The following is a 20089-nucleotide window of genomic DNA, read 5'->3' as shown; positions in this document are numbered from 1 at the left end:
ATATGCCCAGAAGACATGTATACCTAGCTTCCAGCCAGGAGAGAAGTGTCCTAGTTCATCATTTAGTGGAACATTTATTGGTACATGGGCTCAGATTCTGGTGATGGCTTTAGCAATGGGAATTGTACTTCTCTGAAATGGGCTAGTGCCAGTCCTGCAAACTATCTTTAGAGGCTTTACATGATGCACAGGGCTTGAGTTTGCTCTAATACACATTTTCTGTGGAAAAGGATATTTTCAGAATCTTTCTGGGCTAGAAAGTTGTGCAGATATTCTCTTTATGGACCAGGTATTAAAGGAAACAGGCTTTCTGGCACAAACAACGCACAGTTGAGATGTGAAGTGTTCCAAGCATTATGGCCATTATTTGGTCAAGACTGTGCAGTGCAGCTGATTGAGTTTCTGTACTGCATTGTCCCCTGTGCCATCACTGTACTGTACACCCTAACAGGTTCTTTGAATACAAGTAGACATCAACTGGATTTTTTCTGATGCATTAAAAGATTTTACACATCCAAATGTCCTTGGGTGTTTTGAGACCCTGCACGAGAGAGTCCTGAAGGACTAATCCACTCCTCCACACAGAGATCCTAGAAACCAGAGCCGAATAGCCAACTACCTGACAAATCAGAACAGTATCATCAGACATCCAGTTTTCAAGCAGTAATGAAATAACCATTGCTTCAGTTGTCCTCTGCCTTTTCTAAGCCAGCTGGCATTGTGCTACAGGGAAATTACACATCCATTTTGATTATTTACTCTCATCTGCAGTCTGCATTCCCCACCCTCCCCCCGGATTTAACAATCATTACTGTTAATAAGGGCCAGGCAAGTGAGTGCTGAGAGTCCAATACAAAGGCCAAAAAAGTTAATGGAAGGCCTTTACATTTTGAATCAAAATCATGCTTTCACACCCAAACAACTTCAGTGAAAGCTGTGCACTCATCTCCCATGTCACTCCAGCAAGAGACGTACATGTGCATCTGCAGATGTTCAATGGAGAGCACATGGTTGCAATACACTGATCAGTAGAGTTTATCAACCTGGGGAGATAATATGTCAATGCACAGGGATGGTTAGTGGTAACTGCATACCACAGATTAAGTTTAAACTGCTATCAAACTTGATGGTGGCAGTTCTGAATCCAAAGGTTCCTACGGTCAGCGGTTCATTGATGATCAACGATACAGATAGACAGAAAAGTGGAGGCTTTAAAAGCCTGTTGAGGAGTTGGATGACCAATTCTTGCCAATTTTAATGGGAAACAGAACACCTAAAACCTGTTGCCAAGGGAAATAGATGAGGAAGACTTAAAAACTGCATTTAAAAAAAAATCAAATAGAAGAGTTCAGCAATTTTGTTCTCACATCTGATTTTACAACAATGGCTGATAGTGCTGGAAACTGGTTAAGCAATACATATGGAGAGAGCAAGTGTGGCAAAACCCCACAGTTTAGATCCTGCAAGAGATAAATGAAATGTACTCAGTGGATGATCCTTAGCTGAACACAAGCTGCAGGGTAAAACATAAGCTTCAATCAACTCTTGCAAATAATTTGAGCCCAATACCATAAGTACCTTAAATTAAATCCGTCTCAACAGGAGTCAATCTAAATCATTAAACATATGTCACATAGAGAGCTATAATCACTACAAGTGTCATCTACATAGCATTTAATTTACATAGAAAATGTATTGAGGTTGTTAATTTGACCATTTTTCAATGTTCAGTATCTCACAGAAAACATACATAGTTAGAAGGAACATTTGCCTTGTCACCAAGCAAAAACCACACGTGCACACAATTCTGTTATCCAGTTTGTTGTGGCATATGTAACTGTGAAAGAAAGCTTTCCTGCCACATACAAACAACCCACCTCTTGTTCAAGATCTCCACTATGATTTATTAATACCTTCAGAATTTCACAAAGTTTCATGCCAGGTGGGATCATTAGATAATCCACACCTAATTCCACCGTAAAAAGGAGCAGAATTTCATACTCTTACCTCAGAATGGAGCCCATTAACTTCTACAGGACTGTGCCACATCTTTCAGAAAGGCACTCAGTGTTGATCTGAATAAATTACAACCTGCCGAAGAGTAGGTGTTCTGGCTTATGGTCTTTAAAACTGTCTCTGTTTTCTAAAATCATACACCCTGTCAATTGTCACATCCCTGGGGGGGTGGGGAGAAGAAAAGAGAAGGAAAAAAAAAAAAAAAAAAAGAAACAAATCTCCCTCTGTCTCTGTGATTCATATCATACGAAACTTCCTATGGGCACTCTGGTCTTTGGAGACTTGTCCATCCCCAGGTAGCACATGGACTGGGGATATTTCAGGTGTGAGTGTTAGGGAAAAGAATAACTGGAGACTTCTCTATGATTGCACCAAATGCATCTTTAAATACAATAATCAATGAGCCTGGTTCACTTATTATCTTTAGTGTATGTTGAAAGAAAGTCATTTGGGAATGTGAAAAGAAGTAGCCTGAGACACTTCATAGATACTGATATCAGAGTCATGCCCAGCAGGCACCAGCATTTTGTAGGCACAAAATAACTAAACAAAGCATAAAGGAAAAGAAGTATGTCAATACAATAAGCCAAAGGAACCTCTTTGACACATCTGCACCAGCCAGCAAGAGTTTAAATAGCAGGGTTTGGCCTTAGTATTTTATTTCTTTAGTTACTAAAACCAACACGATAATACAAAGGAATGGGCATATTGATTAAATACTGGTTTCATTGAATACGGGCAAAAAAGTTGCATTCACATCAGTGGGACAAGAATCACATACACTGAGAGAGTATTCACAGTGTCTCCCTGAATCTGAAGAGTGTATGTGACAATCTGCAGGACAAGGATGCCCGAAATCCAAAGCCCTTTTACTCAGCCACTGCTTTCTACCCTGCTTTCCTCGAGATCTGTTGTATTCCCCTTAGAAATCCTTCTTAAATTAAATTAATTTTCTGAAAACCTTAGCTCAATATTTCTTTTAGAGACAGCTCATGCCTAACAAGAGCTGGTGGAGTTGCCTGTTCAGGCAGTTCTCTTTCACCAGCTCCAGCAGGCGTGAAACAGCTCCAGCAACCTGAAACAATCTCAGGTCTGTTGTTATGGAAATCCACCCAGGGGTTTGTAAATGCGCGACATGAGGAGCTCAGTGTTTGATTTTAAGGGAAAGACTAGCCTCGACGTCACTTTGAAACAGGTCTAACATATAACTTCTAAAAAATGGAAGACCTTTCAGATGTAGAAAATGCCAAGAAAACTCCAAATAACACAATGTATAGGAAGTTTTATATGCAGAAAGGAAAAGTGAATCACCTAGCAAGGAAAAATAAATCTAATCTCTCCTGAGCTGAAGTTGTAATTTTACTTTGAAACTTAAGTTTTTCTTCTGATTGATGGTAATGGGTTTCAAGCCATACTTTACACACTGTGCTAATTATAAGTAATTACAGTTTCTTCTTCATAGCAAGGTTATTTTATGGACTTTTCATCATAATTTCTAACAATGAAATTATGAGTCTAAAAAACCCACATAATAGCTATACCTAGTAGCCTCAGCTTTTATATAGTGAGCATCTGAGGAATGATTTAGTAACCATGATATTCACTTCAGGAGCCCAGAGATGTAGTTTCCAGTTTTTCAGTGAATAGTCTTTTTCTTTCCTTTATTTTTTTTTCTAGGTCATTTAATATTATACTTCAATTTTAATGTGACTAATGCATTTGTAAAATTCTCCACAACCAAATTTCCCCCCACCTTTCAAAAAGTGCATATCTAACTTTTGTATCAATAACTGATAATTGCAACCAAGTATAATACAACTACAAGTAATAACTGTATTATCTATAATAACTAACATATCTAACTAACAAGTTAATAATTTCCGATGAAGCTGTTCCCATTGAATCTTACTGAGTGGTTATCCATGAGGACATGGAGTACGTAATGCCTTACCAGTGCCTATAAGAAATTTTCTGGAAAACTTTGGGCTTAATCCGTGGCTTAGAGAAGTCAATGGACTTTGGCTTCAGTCATATTGTTTGCCTACAATAGGTAATGCTAGATCAGGAAAAGAAATTAAAAAAATATATATATAGTCCTGCACAGACCCAATGTTGGATGGAACAACCAATGAGAGGTAGAATCTAAAAGTGTATTTTCAGAGCAGCACAATTTTAAGTGTGCATAACTGCTAACATACTCACTGCACATAACAAGCAAATCTGTTCAAGATAGAAAAATCTGCATAAAGATTACATCTCTTTTACAGGAAACCAATAACGCCCAATGCACTTCTCATGTCTTCATGTTATTTCAGCCAAATTATTGCTACTGAAATCTTTTCTAATGCAAGAGCAGACTACTTCAGCTTTGTGGTAAAAATCCAAGGATCATTGTGTGCAGTCATGCTACAGCAATTTCATTCGCAACTAAGTATAAAGTAGAATACGTTCTGAATTTTCATTTAAAACTTGTTGATAAGCACAGATGTAAACACATTTGAGGATTTTTTTTTTAAGTTGTTTGGTTTTTGTTTGGTTTGTTTTTTAGGAATTTTAGGAGCCTTTCACAGACTCCATTCATACAAATCATATTCATTGCACATAGTTCTTGAAACACAGAGAAAAATTCAAAACACTGTGGATAAGAAACAAGAAAGAGAAACATATGTAGCTGCTACAGTCTTTTCCACTCAGTTTTATACTGAATTCATCCCTAAGAATCAGCTAGTAAGTCTCAGCACTGGAATGCCTGAGAATGATTGCTGGTGTAATAGGCATTTCTATGTATGCAATTGATGCAATTGCTAAGCATTTCATGTTAGGGTTTTATCTAGTTAGAAGATTGCTGGGTTAGGTATCCTGAAATTTGCCAACAAATCGTGAATTTGGTTTACATAAAGATACCACTTTAACAGCTTTTGTGACTAATTTGAGTGGGGGCCTCTGAAATTCACAGATTGATGTACAAATGAAATCATAGAAATGAAAAGTTTGAATTCAAAGAACATATCTGGACATTCAGTATTGAGAAAAGTGGTGATACAACATGGAAAGTTCCCTAGTGCAAGAATTTCTGGAGTTAAGGCTCTTATATCCCGTTTAATTTAGGCCCCATTATGCACAGGAATTTCAAAAACATATATTTCAAACCCATCTCCATCTGAAGGCTCAACACTACTGGGAATGCTTAGTTTCCTCCGCACATTCTAAGCATTTTCAAATCAGTCTTGTGAGAACAGGGGTTTTTGAAGAATATAAGTTCTGAGGGGAAAAAAAAAAAAAAAAAGGCCTTACAAGAAATCAGTGTTCCTCTAATTGTTAGTAGCTCCAGTTCAGGTTCCCATTCCAAATTTCCACCGAAGTTGCATAATTTAACATTTCATAAAGTTGTGATCAGGTGCAGATGTACTCTGTTTACACTTGTTATTTTAACATTTGCAAACGTAGATGAGAATAAGATATTTTTCAGACACAAATGGCCCTCAGTAGTTTCATGAATAGAAATGTTCCAGATTGATAATTACCAAGAAAGCTTTAAATTGCAGGTACCTCAACTAAGTGTCTTTTCAAGAGCCAACCATCATTATTACAAAGAAATATGGCAACTCAAAGCACAGGTGCTGATTAAACATTACATGTAAGAGTGGATTGGTTACAAAATCTGCAACTCCATCCTTAAAGATGTAATCCTAGATGAGCCTACTTAGATGTTTTACTTTACAAGACTGAAAATGTATCCTGATATTTTTCTTTAAATTACCTGCTATGCTGAGGCTGCAATATAATAATATCTTGTTGAGAAAACTGTCTGCTCATTTTCTATGTGTTCCTTTTGATACTTGGGTATTTAAAGATGAAACTACATTAATGTTAGTAAGAGAGAGACTGAATAACCCAGAAGGATGGAGAAAAAATATATTTCTGTAAAGTTTAAGGAATAATAGATAAACCCTGAGTAAAATCTGCTCATTTCATCTCTCTGGCATCTCACAAAGCATGGAGGACAGTCAGGGAAGGGCCCCATCCCAGTGTGTGACTGGAGCTCCAAGAGGGTCAAAACAATTTATGCTGTGGGAAACCTGGTGACATTTGGTTTTATATTTGGTCCTCTACTTCAATAAAAGACTAAGGGATGGAAGGTCTTATTTATTTTACTGAAAATCATTTTAATCATGTCTTCTTTTTTTTTGTTATTGTTTTAAACCTTACATTCATATTTTCTTAATTAAATACATAATGTGGTCTGAATAGCTGATTGCAGTCTTACCTGTATTTTTCCACTCTTTCTAGAAGAATGCAAGTTTTCCAGTCCTATTGCAAAAGTCTCATTTGTATGAAAGATCAGTAAAAGAGGCTTGGGAAAACTCTTCTAGGCTAGCCATGGCCTGAACATACTCTGTTCACAGAGGGGCTTTATGGGCTGGAGTTCCTTAACCATTATTTTTTTTTCTGTCAGAGGAGTTCAAAAGCTTTTCCACAGTATAATCTCTTCCTAACAGACGTTACATAGTTCCCCTATAAGCCAAGACGAGCTCAGCAAGCAGTGTGCCAAGCTGGCTATGTTTTATTAATGCATGTCTTCTGGATTCTCAGCATCTACCTTTATCCAATAGCTATAAAACATAGCTGATGCTTCCCTTTGCTGAAGTGTTACAAGAAATGCCATCATTTCTGTCTGATCAGGACTGAGCATACTTGGCTCAATTCTCCATCTCTGGAACTGTGGTATTTAAATGGCTGTTGGGCCAACAGCTGTTTGCACCTAAATAGTGCTCAAGCAGACCATAGGGAAAAACAGCAGCAATCCTGGGGCCACAGTTTATGATGTTGTAAGTGAGAGGCTGTGCTGGGGGATAAGTGAGGGAACAGCAGCTTTTCCGGACTGACCCCCTTCCTACTCTGCTAGGGACCTGCATCTTACAGGATCAAAGATGTGGCCAGAAGAATACAGTGTCAAGAAGTTCCCAAATGCTGCCTCTGATGTGCTTTTGAAGCTGAATCAGGAAGACGTGAAGGATAAAGGAAGGATAAACACACCAGAACTGCAGCAGGTTTCTTGTTTTCTGGCTGGTGTTACCCCATTGACCACATTGACTGCCTGAACTGGTGGGGCCACGGGCTCCAGTCATGGGCTGAGATTTCGGCAGGGTTAGTGAAAAGTCCCAGTGGACCTTTGGCCACCATGGGAGAAGGGAAAGGTGCTGACTGTCACAAGTAAAGTCCTCTCCATTTTAGAGTAATTATTTTAATTCTCGTCTCCAGAGTGAGAGAACCAACGTCAGCCTCAGACTAGTCTACCCCAGACAGTTGTGTATCAGAAGGAAACAAAGCCAAAATTCACTGTTACTGAATGTGCAGTGTGTAACAACAAAAGCTAATGTAATCTTTGTGTCTTTAACATTTAAATTCTTGATCCACTGTGTTAGGATGTTCTTTTTAAAAACACAGTGTCCATAATAGCCTCCAAGGGGGTATCTCTGCTGTAGCTTGCTAAGCTGTGGGCTCCTTGACATACCCCACCAGAGAAACCCATGTCAGTCATTTCGGGATCAATAGCTAGCACTGCCTTTAGGGGAATTTTAACAGCTGTATTTCAGAAAGAGAAGAGCGATTAACTGAAGTTAGAGTGCAAAATATTTTCCCCACTAACTTTAACCTCCCTCCACCACCACTTCCGTTCTGGAAAAGATGTACTTTTGGACAGTCCGTGATCTGAGTTTATCCATGCTTTTTCAGGATAAGCTCAGATTTCTTCAGCTTTGTTAAAGACCTTACTTTCATAAGCATCTTACAAATAATAGTGCTTAATGGGCACTCACAAAAAGAAAAAAAATATTTTTTTAAAGATATAAACCTGATGTTTATACATAAAGGGCTGTTTACTGAACAACACTTATTTCAAAGAACAGTCTAGGATTTTGAAATCTGATTTTCTATTTCTGTTTAAGAGCTTGAGAAAAAATGGCTAATCCTTAAGTAGTGTCACTGCATATCCAAACTCACAATTTCTTCATGGCAAAACTGTATCCTCACAGCTCAGGATTGCTCTCCAGCTAGTGTAACTAAACTCTTCAGGGATTCAGCTAAATGAAGCTATACATCTTTCTATGGGTCAGCTGCTGTCAGAGTGCAGAAAAATAAAGTGAAGTGGCAGTACATGCTGTATTGATTGCTGCTTTCTGGGAAGTGCAAGATCTTGTAGCAAATGCAAAGGAAGGTGGTAAAGCACATTTTACACAGATGTGCTTCCTGTTATTAGCAGGTACCTACATGAAAGCATGTGGCAAAAACCCTCTGAAATCAATTTTCTTTGCCATTGTTTTAGATAGGGTCTCTGTTGCTCTATTTGGAGCAGTTACTCCTGGTTTTCCTCAAACATAAAGTACAATTACTTTGTATTTGCAACAAATCTGACTATATTTTTTAAGCTTTCTAATAGTTTTAAGGTAGATCCAACTAAAATCAGTAAGGAAAAACTTCCAGCAAGTTCTGCAGCTCAAGGCCATCAGTCTTTTAGCCCTTCTTTCAGTCAGCTTTCTTCCCATTGTCCTCATCTACTTATATTTCTGTGAAATTATTTCCATCTTCTTCTATTCTTTAATATAAACTTTTTTTTTCCTCTTTGTAATTGGTCTCTCCTCTCTACTTTCATGTTGTCTTTCCACCCCTTTTCATTTTCAGAAGCATTTTGTAGTCCAACACATGATCAGCAATTAATGTGACAGGATATCTGAAAGGGAAATCCTCTGACCCAGGCAAATATGTAGGAAAACCATATCTGTGAACTAGTGCTCTGAAAAATTTAAAGAGACACCAGAAAGTAAGTTTCTCTTCCATTGGGAGTATTTAAATTGTTACAGCCTAGTGGGAGAGATGCTCAGCCGTGAGAGAATTTGATCAAAACCTATTGAAATTGGTAGAAACATTTACTTTCTTCAGCAAAGTCTTATTTTTGCTGAACAAATGACAGAGGGAAAGACTAACAGTTTGCTACTTTTCTGCTGGGAGCCTTAAAAAAATAAAAAATAAAAAAAAATCACAGTTTCTGTAGAGTCCTAGAGTCCTGGAGTGTTTTGTTTTGTTTGTTTTGTTTTGTTTTTTTCCCCACAAAAATCAGGAAGCAGAAGGATGACAGCAAAAACTATGAATGGATCCAGCTACAGAGCTATGGTCAATGCATAGTTAACAAACCCATCATCTCATCTCATTAATTTAAGGGAATTAATTACAGGAATCTTCATTACTTTATATTCCGAATCATCATTACAAGCATTTTGGCCATGATCACACTGAGCTAAAACATCCACTTGAAGCACCCACCTTTCTGGGTGAGGCCTTCTTCATTGTCCTGCTGTCAGCACATCTCCCTGCAGCATGACTCTGGCAGATATCAGGGAGTCCTGAAAAGAGCAGCTCAATTCATAACATACTTCATGATTAAAATATGTCTCTGTTGAAGGTGGAGGCTTGATTTTCTGTGTATTTTCACAACATGCAGCATACCACCTGTGCTCAGCACAGCAGACTTGATGGTGCACATGTGCAGCGGGAAAGTGGGGTGCTATAAACCTGCACGCACTTCTTTCTGTGCCCTTTCCAGGTGCACTGCTACTGGGGAAAAACATCTCACACAAAATCAAAGCCCGTTCTTTGCGAGGCTCATCTGCCTAATTCTAGCTCCAAGAAGAGAAGGGAAACAATTCTTACTCCCTTCCCCTTGCTGCAAGACCAAAAATAGCATCAGGTGGGACCCAATGTTGCATGTGCAACTGGGTAATTAGAACCAATTTTCTCCCTCTCCTGTTTTTCTCTCATTCAAAATTAATGCTGCAATGCACGGATAGCTAGTTCACCCAGGCAGGTATGGTTCTGTGGGAGGAAGAATAACAAACAATGTGAATAACATATGTATTATCCTGCATTTTTAGTGCCTGCTGACTAGCCTCTGCATCAAGTAAAAACAATAAAATACAGGCAGCAAGACAATCATTTTTAAACTACCATCAAATAAAGAATTTGCACTTCTGAAATGATCCCTTGGTTTCTCGCTAGTACTGCTGCTGTCTTGCAAGAGATGCGTAAATCAGGTCAACCAGTTGTTTCCCTGTAAAAATAGAAAAAGTTCATTACTCTGAAATTCTTTAACATGAATCATGCCAATTGAGCCTTTGGGAAATATCTCCACACTCACAAGCTGAACTCAGACACATCCCATTGGAAAAGGCAGATCTTTGTATCTTAATAAGCTCAACTTTTTACATATGTACATACACATATACATATATTTATCCCTTTGCTTTCCAAAGGATAAAAGCATAGCTGAATGCAGTAGCTCACTAGTATGAGGACAATTATAAAAACCTGTCCCCATCTCTTGTAGAGAATGTCTTGGATAGAGGAATGTTTTAGCATTATCTATTTAAGATCCTTTCCCTTCTTTGCACCCTTCATCTCAGTCTTTAATCAGGTCTTGTTTGCTGGGAGTTCTGCATCTCGACCTGACAAGAGTGTTGGTGGCTCTGCTGCACTCACAGCACTTGCACCTGTCTGTGCAAGGGCTGAAACTGAAATGTGGTTTCTACCACTTTAATCGCCATGCAACTAAAGCACTAACCATGTTGCATGAATATAACAGAAAGGCTGAGTCTCTGTGAGGGTTCAGTCTAAATCAATCCAATTTTGAATCAGACTTCAAAGCCTGACAAACTATACCCCGCCTCTTGTTAAAGCCGGTAGCAAAGTCTCCACAGAAGCTGCAGGAATTCACTCAGGTCCTAAACATGGGCCCAGAAGTGGATTTCAGTTGTGCAGTTTTGAACGTAGGACCGTCAATTTGTCAAATATTCAGTGACCTTTTTAAAAAAATAATAATATCTAACCTCAAAAAACAAATCTGATCCTCACATTTGCTGACTTTGACACTTTGGTTGCTCCTTTTTCCTTCTTTCTTCACAAGGCTGCAGGTCATGAACTTGTCCCAAGTTTCAGTTTCTCAGTCCTGCATCACAGACCTGGAAAGGAAAATATAACCTTCAACCCCACCACCAAAAACCATCCCTGCTCCAATTTATTCTGCTGAGTTGAAGATTTTTTGTAGTCTGGAGATGCTTGCTATCTACAGAGACAGCAGAGAAAATAAACACAGAGGTGAGGGTAAGGGACGCAAGTAATCCTGGTGAAGACCAGAGTGTGGTATTTGCCTTTTGTGCCCACTGTCTCTTCTTTTATTTTTGATTTGGATTGCTGGAAACAATGAAGGTGGAGTGGGGAAAAGGTATGGGCTTCAAGTGTTTGAAGTGCATTCCAAAAGGAGGAGGCTATGGAAGGATGAAAGGTTTCAGAGATTGTGTTCCAAATCCAGGATCAGGCACAGGCAGTGAGATGGCCATGACATTTGGCAGGGTATAGAAAGAAATCAAAGGCATGATGGGCAGAAAAACAAGCTGGGTAAATGCAAAGATAGCAAATATTGAGGTAAGGACTGGGGCTTCCAAAAGGGAGGGAAGAGGCTGAAGGAAAGAGCAATGCATGGAGGACTTCCAAGGCAGTGTTTGAACAGATTGAAGAGGGAGTGATGGCAGAAAAGTCACTCAAGCTCTCAGCTTCACTGTCTGTGAAATGAGGATGATAATAGCTGCCTAACTCAAAGGTCTCTGTTGCAAGGCTAAATTCACCCGTGCGAAGAATGCTAAAGTGTTTAGTTTATATTCTGTGAGCTGAATGCAAAACCCATGCATTTAATTCCATTAAAACCTAAGGGAGTAAGCCCATTTCAGCCTGGATTTGTGAACATAAAATGCAATTATTTTTGGTTATAGGATTGTGATTGTTGATGATTATTCCTGAGAAACTTTTTTTCTGTTTTTAATTCACACATATAACAGAGCAGTTTTTAGGTCGTGTAAATTGGAGGTAATATCCAATTTCTGGACTAATCTTACACAGTTGGTGAGCTAACTTTAAAAAGAAAGATACTGTTAAACTGTCTGCTAAAGGTAACCCTGCAAGTAATAACCCATTTGGCTATTCTTTCCCTGTAAGATGAATGCCCAGACTTAGCTCTGTGATGAGCACACTTGCACTGGCTCTCAGTCAGGCTCCTTGTGGCATAGGAGAAGTCCTCTGGTAAAAGGCAAGGATGGAGAAAAACACTTGGGGTGTTCTCTAGCAGCAAGTGCTTTCAGTCCCAGCAGCACCCTCTTTAACTGTGTAAGTGGACATTATTTGCAGGAAAATTCTTTATAAGTACTGTTTTGCCTAGCTCTATTTTGGGATAGCGTCTATAGCCCTACCACTCCACCAGCCCCACTGAGAGTCAGAGGTGTGTGTGAGCCCACAGCCATTCAGACAGCAGAGTGGTGTGAGTCCGTGTCCGTATCGACTGAGAGCAAGGGCAAACTGTATGTTAATTTGGCTTTATGAATCTCCTACGTTAACCTGGCATCAGCAACAGCTTCTCTTTCAGGAAGCCAGTGACATGTAGCTGCACAGTTATTAGGATTTTAACTCTCATTTCTCTTCAGTGGCAGACAGGTGGGTTTTAATGAGGTCTCATGGACCTCATGGTGTTCAGACGGTGCTGAGAAAAAGAGGGGAGGCTTCTCAAAGCATTAGTCCCTCTGGGAGATAGGTGTTCAGATGTTTCTGGAAATCCTGCTACCAAACCACCTGCACATCGTGGCACTAGGATGCCGTTGAAAGCTGTCAGTGTCTCAAAGCCTCAGGGATGGAGCAGTGACTTCCAGTGGGCCATGTGCCTCAACATTGCTGATTCGGTGTGTCCTCTTGTGCAACAAACATCTCCCCAGGCAGACGAGAAGGTGCACGTCATGCTCAGTCTATGAAACTAGGATATTCTCTAAGTAAGGAAAGGACACTTGGATATCAGCCATGTAGAAATGTAGTTTTATACTTAATTGGAGAGAACTATACAATAAAAAACTTTTTTTTTTTATTTCCTAGGGAAGAGAAAAATTCCTGTGTCTTTATAAAGAAAATCTTAGTTGCTAACTATATTTTTCCTTTCTTATTTAATTGTACCTTTTAATATTTCAAACACTTTTCACTGCATGGTCAGCATGTTTGTTTTCAAATAGCCTTCTTTTCCCATTTGAATGTAGAACCTGAATAAGAACATAAACTACATACGGCTTCTGAGGTTTTTAAACTCCTGTCTCTCACTTTAATTTGTCGTAATATCCAGATACTTTGCATTAGTATTAATATGCTTACTACTGGAATCATTTATGTATGAGTAGCTGTGCTACTCTCCTTAACTTGCTGGAACTGCTGGATGTAGGACAGAGGTGGTATGCTAAGGGATGAAAAGCTGTCAGCAGATAAAAATCCCAGTGATATATTTTTTAAATCTCATTGTGTCTAGTAGCTTTACCTATGGTCCTTGAATATTGTATCTAGTGTTCAGCAGCTCTTTTCTCAGTTTTAACAATACAAACACGACTTACGTCCAATGCCAGCATTTTTCACTGGTCAAAAAGCAGAAGGAATTACTTTAGTGATAAAGAATTAAAAAATATCTGGAGGGTGGTTCAATAGCTGATACATGCTATGCAAAGGAGGTTAACTACTGTGTGGAAATAAACACAGAGGTGAGGGTAAGGGACACAAGGAGGTTACTACACTACAGTGTGTAAGCATGGGCAGAGACCTGCCATAAACTTGCCTCATGCAGCCACCAGTGAGCTGGAGAGACTCACAGAAAATTTAATTGGGAAATCTGAAGTTTTTCTAACAAAATAATGAACATAAGAATGTTCCAGAGAAAGATCTAAATTTGAAAAGTAACTGCTCTTTTGGCATGTCCATGGCAACTGCTGGGTTTCAGGCTGGTTTAAGGGCAGAACATGTTTTTCCTCTTTATTCTCCCTTAGGTGTCAGAGGGTAACATAGACCACCTTCAAAAAGCAGTTGTATTTTCACACCTCTGTTTTGCAGGCTATTAGGACTGTTTTTCTCTGCAAGCCTACCTCCAATCCAAGTGGCTTTCTGCAGGAATTTAATAGGGAGTACAAAATTTAAAAAAAAAAAAAAAAAGCATTGTTCTTATGTTAGCTATGGAATAGGTAAGGAAAATCTCTACAAGCAGGATACAGCTATAAAAAATATATGTTTTGAGAAGTTAGCATTTAACTTTGAAAGCATCAAATAATACCATTGACTGAAATCACAGAATTTCCTTTATGTCTACTCAGGCAATTCTGTGTTCATGCAGCTAAAAGAGTATACTAGATCCCTGGTATTGGGACTGAAATTTGTTAGTGAGATATTCTGCATTGAGGAAACCCAGCTAAAAAAAGACTAGGCTGATAACTGACATCAGAAAGGTCAACAATTTTTAGCTGTTGCTGTTTATGACTGGTTTTAAAGTGGGGATAGAGATTTTTTCCCAATAACAATCTTTTGAGCTGTGCCTTGTCTTGAAGCAAAATGTTGATACCCATTCAGAGAGATGGAAATTGATTCAGCCATGACCTTTTCTAAAACTCTTTCAGTCCGTGTTGACCCTGTTAAATGGAAACATTTGCTTGCTCAGAAGGACTGAAGCTGCTTTTTCAGGTGCCTACTGAGGTGTGCTTTTATATTTTTGACATTTTACTTGCTGTAGGGTTTTTTTTGTTTGTTTGTTTTGTTTTTTTTCAAAGGATGAATGGGGCTGACGCTTTGTCATATTTGTCAGTTTGACTTGCATCCCTTGCTGTTTTCTGAAGAGGAGTCACTCATGTGGCTCAGATCTCATTTCTGTCAGAGCAACATTAGCAAAGTAGTAATTTTTCTCTTACTCTCCACGGCTAAATTAAAAGTAGGGGAAAAAATAGCTCTTTTCTTCAGCCTCTAAGACGTCACTTTGTAAAGTAAATGCAGAAAGGAAAAGTTTTTTTTTCACACATGTTGTGCACTGAAGCAGGATTATCTGTTAAATGAACATGACTGCTGGGTTCTCCCACTGATGTGCTCGCGTGTGGCTGATGGAGAGTTACTCCCTGCATGCAGTAGGATTGGATAATGTACATCTGGCTTTGCCACTCTGCAGCCTGCAAGCAACAGGGCATGTGGGACCAAAGCACAGGAACACTCCTCAGCCATATCTACTGGCCCAGCCCCTGGGAGGTTTTAACATAAGAACCAGAGCAGCCCCTATAGATCCTGCACTCACCTGATGTGGGGTACTCAGCTTTCAGCTGATTCAGTAGTCTGAAACTGCACATCATGGCAGCAAACATGGCACTGCTGCAGAACCATCAAATCATAGAATAACCCAAGTTGGAAGGGATCCACAAGGATCATTGAGTCCAACACCTGGCTCTTCACAGGACCACCCAAAAATGAGACCATGTGTCTGAGAGCATTGTCCAAACACTTCTTGAACTCTTTCAGGCTTGGGGAGGAGCCTGGGGAGCCTGTTCCAGTGCCCAAATACCCTTGAAGAAAGGATAGGCCTGCCACTTCCCGGGGCTAAGCAGCCTTCGGTTGGCCAAAGCTGCAGCAGAGCACATCCTGGGGAGCTACTGGGGAGGAGAGGAGGGAGGTGGAAGGGAGGACTCAAAACCCAAGCTTTGTCCAACGTATGTGCTACCAGTGGCCTACCATGAAAACCGGTGCTTGTTTTTGTGCTTAGCAGTAATAGCCTCATTTCTGGAACATCATTTATATCTTGAGTTAACATTGATTTTTTTTCCCTTCCCTTGTAGAACCCTTTGGTTAATTTGTTTTTAAAGTGTTGTACAGTAATTACTTGATTTAAATGAATCATCTGACAAATGGGTTCTTCGTCAAACTTGTCACTTACTCTGCTATTTCTCTTTTAACCTGGACCTTACAATATATTCTGAGCTTGACTGTAAGTCATCAGCAGAACATGAGAGAAAAGAAACTATTTACTAAATTGCTGGATTTCATTAAGAGTACATGGATGAAAACACAACAGAATGAAACAGCCAGATTGTATTTGCTGCTTTGTTTGTGATGCAAATTTTTAGATTGATTCAGCTCTTTTTATACCCATAGGTCCCAACAGAAAAATCAGGCTCAAAAAAGTAGTAGTTCAAGGTTTTCCCAAACTTCACTCACAACAAACAATGATTTCCTCCATAAACTATCTCACGGACTTTGTTCATGGGCAGCAGGGCCTCTCTCTTTGTGCTTACTTCAGGGATTAACCAAGAGAACATATAGTCAAATAAACATTTATTGGCTTGGAGAATGATGCTAGTGGTCTCAAAATTTCCCTGTCATAGAGGTGGAGAAGGGGAGCACTATCTTTCAGAGACTCTAAATGGCACCTTGTTTAACATCTCTAGTTCAGCTAAAAGAATGGCTGAAGGAGAGCCCTGTGGGAAAGGATATGGGCATATTAGTGGATGAAAAACTGAATATGATCCAGCCATGTGCATTTTTCAGCCCAGAAAACCAACTATATCCTGGGCTCCACCAAAAGAAGTGGAGCTGGCAGGTCGAGGGAGGTGACTCTCTCCCTCTGCTCTTATGGAGTAGGGGAGTACTGTATCCAGCTCTGGGGCACACAGCACAAGAAGGACATGGAAGTATTAGAATGAGTCCAGAGGGGGCCACAAAGATGATCAGGGGGCTGGAGCACCTCTCCTATGAAGACAGGCTGAGGGAGCTGAGGTTGTTCGGTGTGGAGAAGAGAAGGCTCTGGGGAGACCTTACAGTGGCCTGCCAGTACCTAAAGGGGGCCTACAGGAAAGCTGGGGAAGGACTCTTTGTCAGGGAGTGTAGTGAGAAGACAGGGAGTAATGGCTTTAAACTGAAAGAGCATGTATTTAGATTAGATACTAGGAAGAAACCTGTTACTGTGAGGGCAGTGAGGCACTGGCACAGGTTGCATTATAACATGAAACCAAAGTTCTCTGCAAGTGCGTTATTGATATGTTAACATGCACAAAAGAAACCTGGAAAATGTGTTGAAAAGGTACCAACATATTGATTGTACAGCTGACTGTCAGAGAGACATATCTGAATACATTTGAAGTATACACAATGGTGCATATGCTGTTTTGATTAGTTTGCTTAGCAAAACTTTCACTCTATCCATCACTCCTCCTTTCCTTCCACTTCTTCCCTCTGCCCAGTGAATTTCAACTCTTTTTTTAAGGGGACCAAGCAAAAATTCTGCAAATTTCTGCTAATGAAGTATAAATAGCTCCTGCATATACATCAATTAAAATTAATCTCAATTTAATAGACAACTGATTAGAGGTCTGGAAAAAGTCCTAGTCCTAAAATGAGAAAATGTTTACATTTATGCGTATGCATAGGACATGAAGACTATCTCATGGTATTTGAAAAAAGATATTTTAAGCTAAACAAGCAAACAAGCAAGCAAGAAAACAAAACGAAAAAGCACAGCACAGTAATAGTTTCCATGATGGAAAAGATTTTTTGCTAACATCAACTGTCTAATTAAAAAGTTATCTCAGGCTATTGATTATACTCAGTGGATTCCACCTTGCCTTATGAAACAATGTTCTGCTAATCCTAGTAGGGTTCCAAGCAAAACACAACAGGTGTATCTTGCTGGCCTAAGAACAAACTGACATTATTGCCAACTGAAAACACTTGTCTTCCATAGATGAAAGGAAGGAAAGTAAATTTTATTGAATCAGAAAAGAAGTAAGCTTGTTGGGATCATCATTGTCATGAGGAATTATAGGCTCTGAAAGTTCTATCTAACTAAAATGAAAGTCTGAAATCCATTTAGTAAATGAGAAAATTGGTTAAGTTGGTAGAATTTCATAAGTCATGTTAAGGTGCTGTTACATATGGTTTTGAGAAATAATGCTGCGTATTCAAGAGTAGCTAGAGATTACATTGCCAACTTGGGTTTGATAGTCTCCAGTGTTTTCGTTGCTGAGTTAAAATTCAAAACAGGTTTTAATTCCACTCTGTTTCCATTTCCTGATTATCAGCTAATGACTGCACTATTCCTACACTGGTGACATCAAAATTGCAAGAGATTGCAGCACATTAGCTGAATACATTCTGATGCTCGGAAAATGTAAAGCGATATCTAGGGCTCAAATTTCACATGGGGAAATGTGAAAATATGTAACTGAGAAATCCAAAGTATTCTCTAGTGACTTGCACTAAATGAGTAAATTATACTTGCAAAATCAAGTACTGAAGCTGGAGATTGCTGTTTAAAGGAGCTATTTTTTTTCAAATTAGCTGTGTTTGTTATGCATTCATCAAATCCCAGTGCTCCTAGATAGGCTGAATATGTTGTTGGCATAATATAGTCTCTAGAGGCTAGAGGGAGTAGACATCCCAGTATAAGTGGGATGGTCTGTTGACTTGAAACACAGGCAGGCACCTTTCCCATCTCAGAATACATGCCAAAGTAATTCATAGTGCCTCCAAAACTAAAATTCATTCTTTATAGGTCCTTTTCTGGAAAACTTACTTCCATGTTAAAGTTCTTATTGATATCACTTGTTTTAACAAGGAGCAAGAAATATATATAATCTCAGTTTGAAAGGTAGAAAATAAGTTTTGACAAATTGAGCAGAGCTCAAATAGCAGTTACCCAACTGAAACTGCACAGAAGGGCTGGGACACCTCATTGTTCAAATAGTTCAGAACAGATGTTAAAGGAAGAGTTTAGAGGAACAATAGGAAGTTGAGAGCAATTATGCTAGGTGCAGCACTGCCCTTGCAAGGGGACTTCTAAAGCAGTGTCATGATGGTACTGGTAGGCACTACATCACTGGAGACATCACTTATCACTTTGGCACAGAGGCAGAATCTTCTGTGGGAGCAGCATGTGGCTCAGCTGTTTTATATCAACAAGTTCAACTTGTACAGCAATGAACTTTGATAAAGCAAAAATACTCACCTGTCTCCAAGAAAACTGAGAAATGGCCAACATTTGTTGGTAACATGTAAATAATAATAAAAAAGCCCTCTTAATGCAAAGACCTCGAGAGGAAATTTTCGGTCCATTTCTACTCAAACTACATATCACTTTTGAATGTGGAACTTGTACTATCAAGATTTGTAGAAACACTTCAGAAAATATCTCCAACACATCCAAGTTTCATCTCTAAACATAGATTACACTGAGCAGGGGGAACAAGACCAATAAATATGACTACTGCTTTTAGTTGGGAACTTGACAGAAGTTTTTGCAAGCATTTAAACATTTTACTACAGAAAGCCTGAATGATAAACATGTATCCCCTTTCACAGATGTTTGTCTAACCAGCATTCATAATATTGAGTTAACCTACAGTGACATTGTAGATAAAAACTAATGGTCCAACGTGCTTTTGCTTTTAACAGCGATTTAAACTGTTTTCCTTTATGAACAGTCAGCTTATTGTTGCTCATAATTTATTTTTCTCTTTTTTATGTACAGTGATGAAGAGGTGAATAATACTTCTCATTTATCTCTGTATCAACAGGAGGGATCTTTGAAACTGTGGAAAATGAACCTGTTAATATTGAAGAATTGGCTTTCAAGTTTGCAGTCACCAACATTAATAGAAACAGAACTCTGATGCCTAATACGACATTAACCTATGACATTCAGAGAATTAACCTTTTTGATAGTTTTGAAGCCTCGAGAAGAGGTAATTATCTCAATTACTGTGTCAGTAACATACATATTCTATACTACCTTGCCACTGCCTGATCTTCTGTTCCAATTGTAATACGTGTATACAAACAGTAACATAAAAATTATATTTCAAAGAGAATCAAGCTGGAGTTGGTCTTGTCATCTAGTTCTGATAAAACACCTACATCCTGTCTGCATGCTAAGAGCCCCAGATGGAAGGAGGCAGGTCCAACCAGTTTTTCTTTCCAAAAAATAGATTTGCCACCTGGAATTCTGCAGAAAATGATCACTGCCTAACAGGGAGCACAGTGGGATGTCACAACCCATAATTAGCACATGCACACAGTTATCCATTATTCATAACAAATGATTTCTATTGTACCTTAAAGAGCAGAGGCCAGTAGTGCCCTAGTCCTGAAATATTAACACTTCAGTGGGTTAGACAGAAGTACAATTTCTCTGTTATAAATAAGACAT

General features: G+C 39.1%; 1 protein-coding gene across 1 annotated transcript in view; it reads left to right on the top strand.

Moving 5' to 3' along the window:
* Positions 1–20089, top strand: part of GRIK1 (glutamate ionotropic receptor kainate type subunit 1) — a 161757-nt gene that overhangs the window by 67658 nt on the left and 74010 nt on the right. Inside the window, exon 2 of the mRNA XM_035546079.1 lies at positions 19458–19625. Within this exon, the coding sequence (XP_035401972.1) occupies positions 19458–19625 (168 nt within the window). The remainder of the gene's footprint in view (positions 1–19457; positions 19626–20089) is intronic.

This window comes from Cygnus atratus, chromosome 1 (assembly GCF_013377495.2).
Source record: "Cygnus atratus isolate AKBS03 ecotype Queensland, Australia chromosome 1, CAtr_DNAZoo_HiC_assembly, whole genome shotgun sequence".
Classification (NCBI taxonomy): domain Eukaryota; kingdom Metazoa; phylum Chordata; class Aves; order Anseriformes; family Anatidae; genus Cygnus; species Cygnus atratus.
This window is presented reverse-complemented; position numbering and strand designations above follow the sequence as displayed.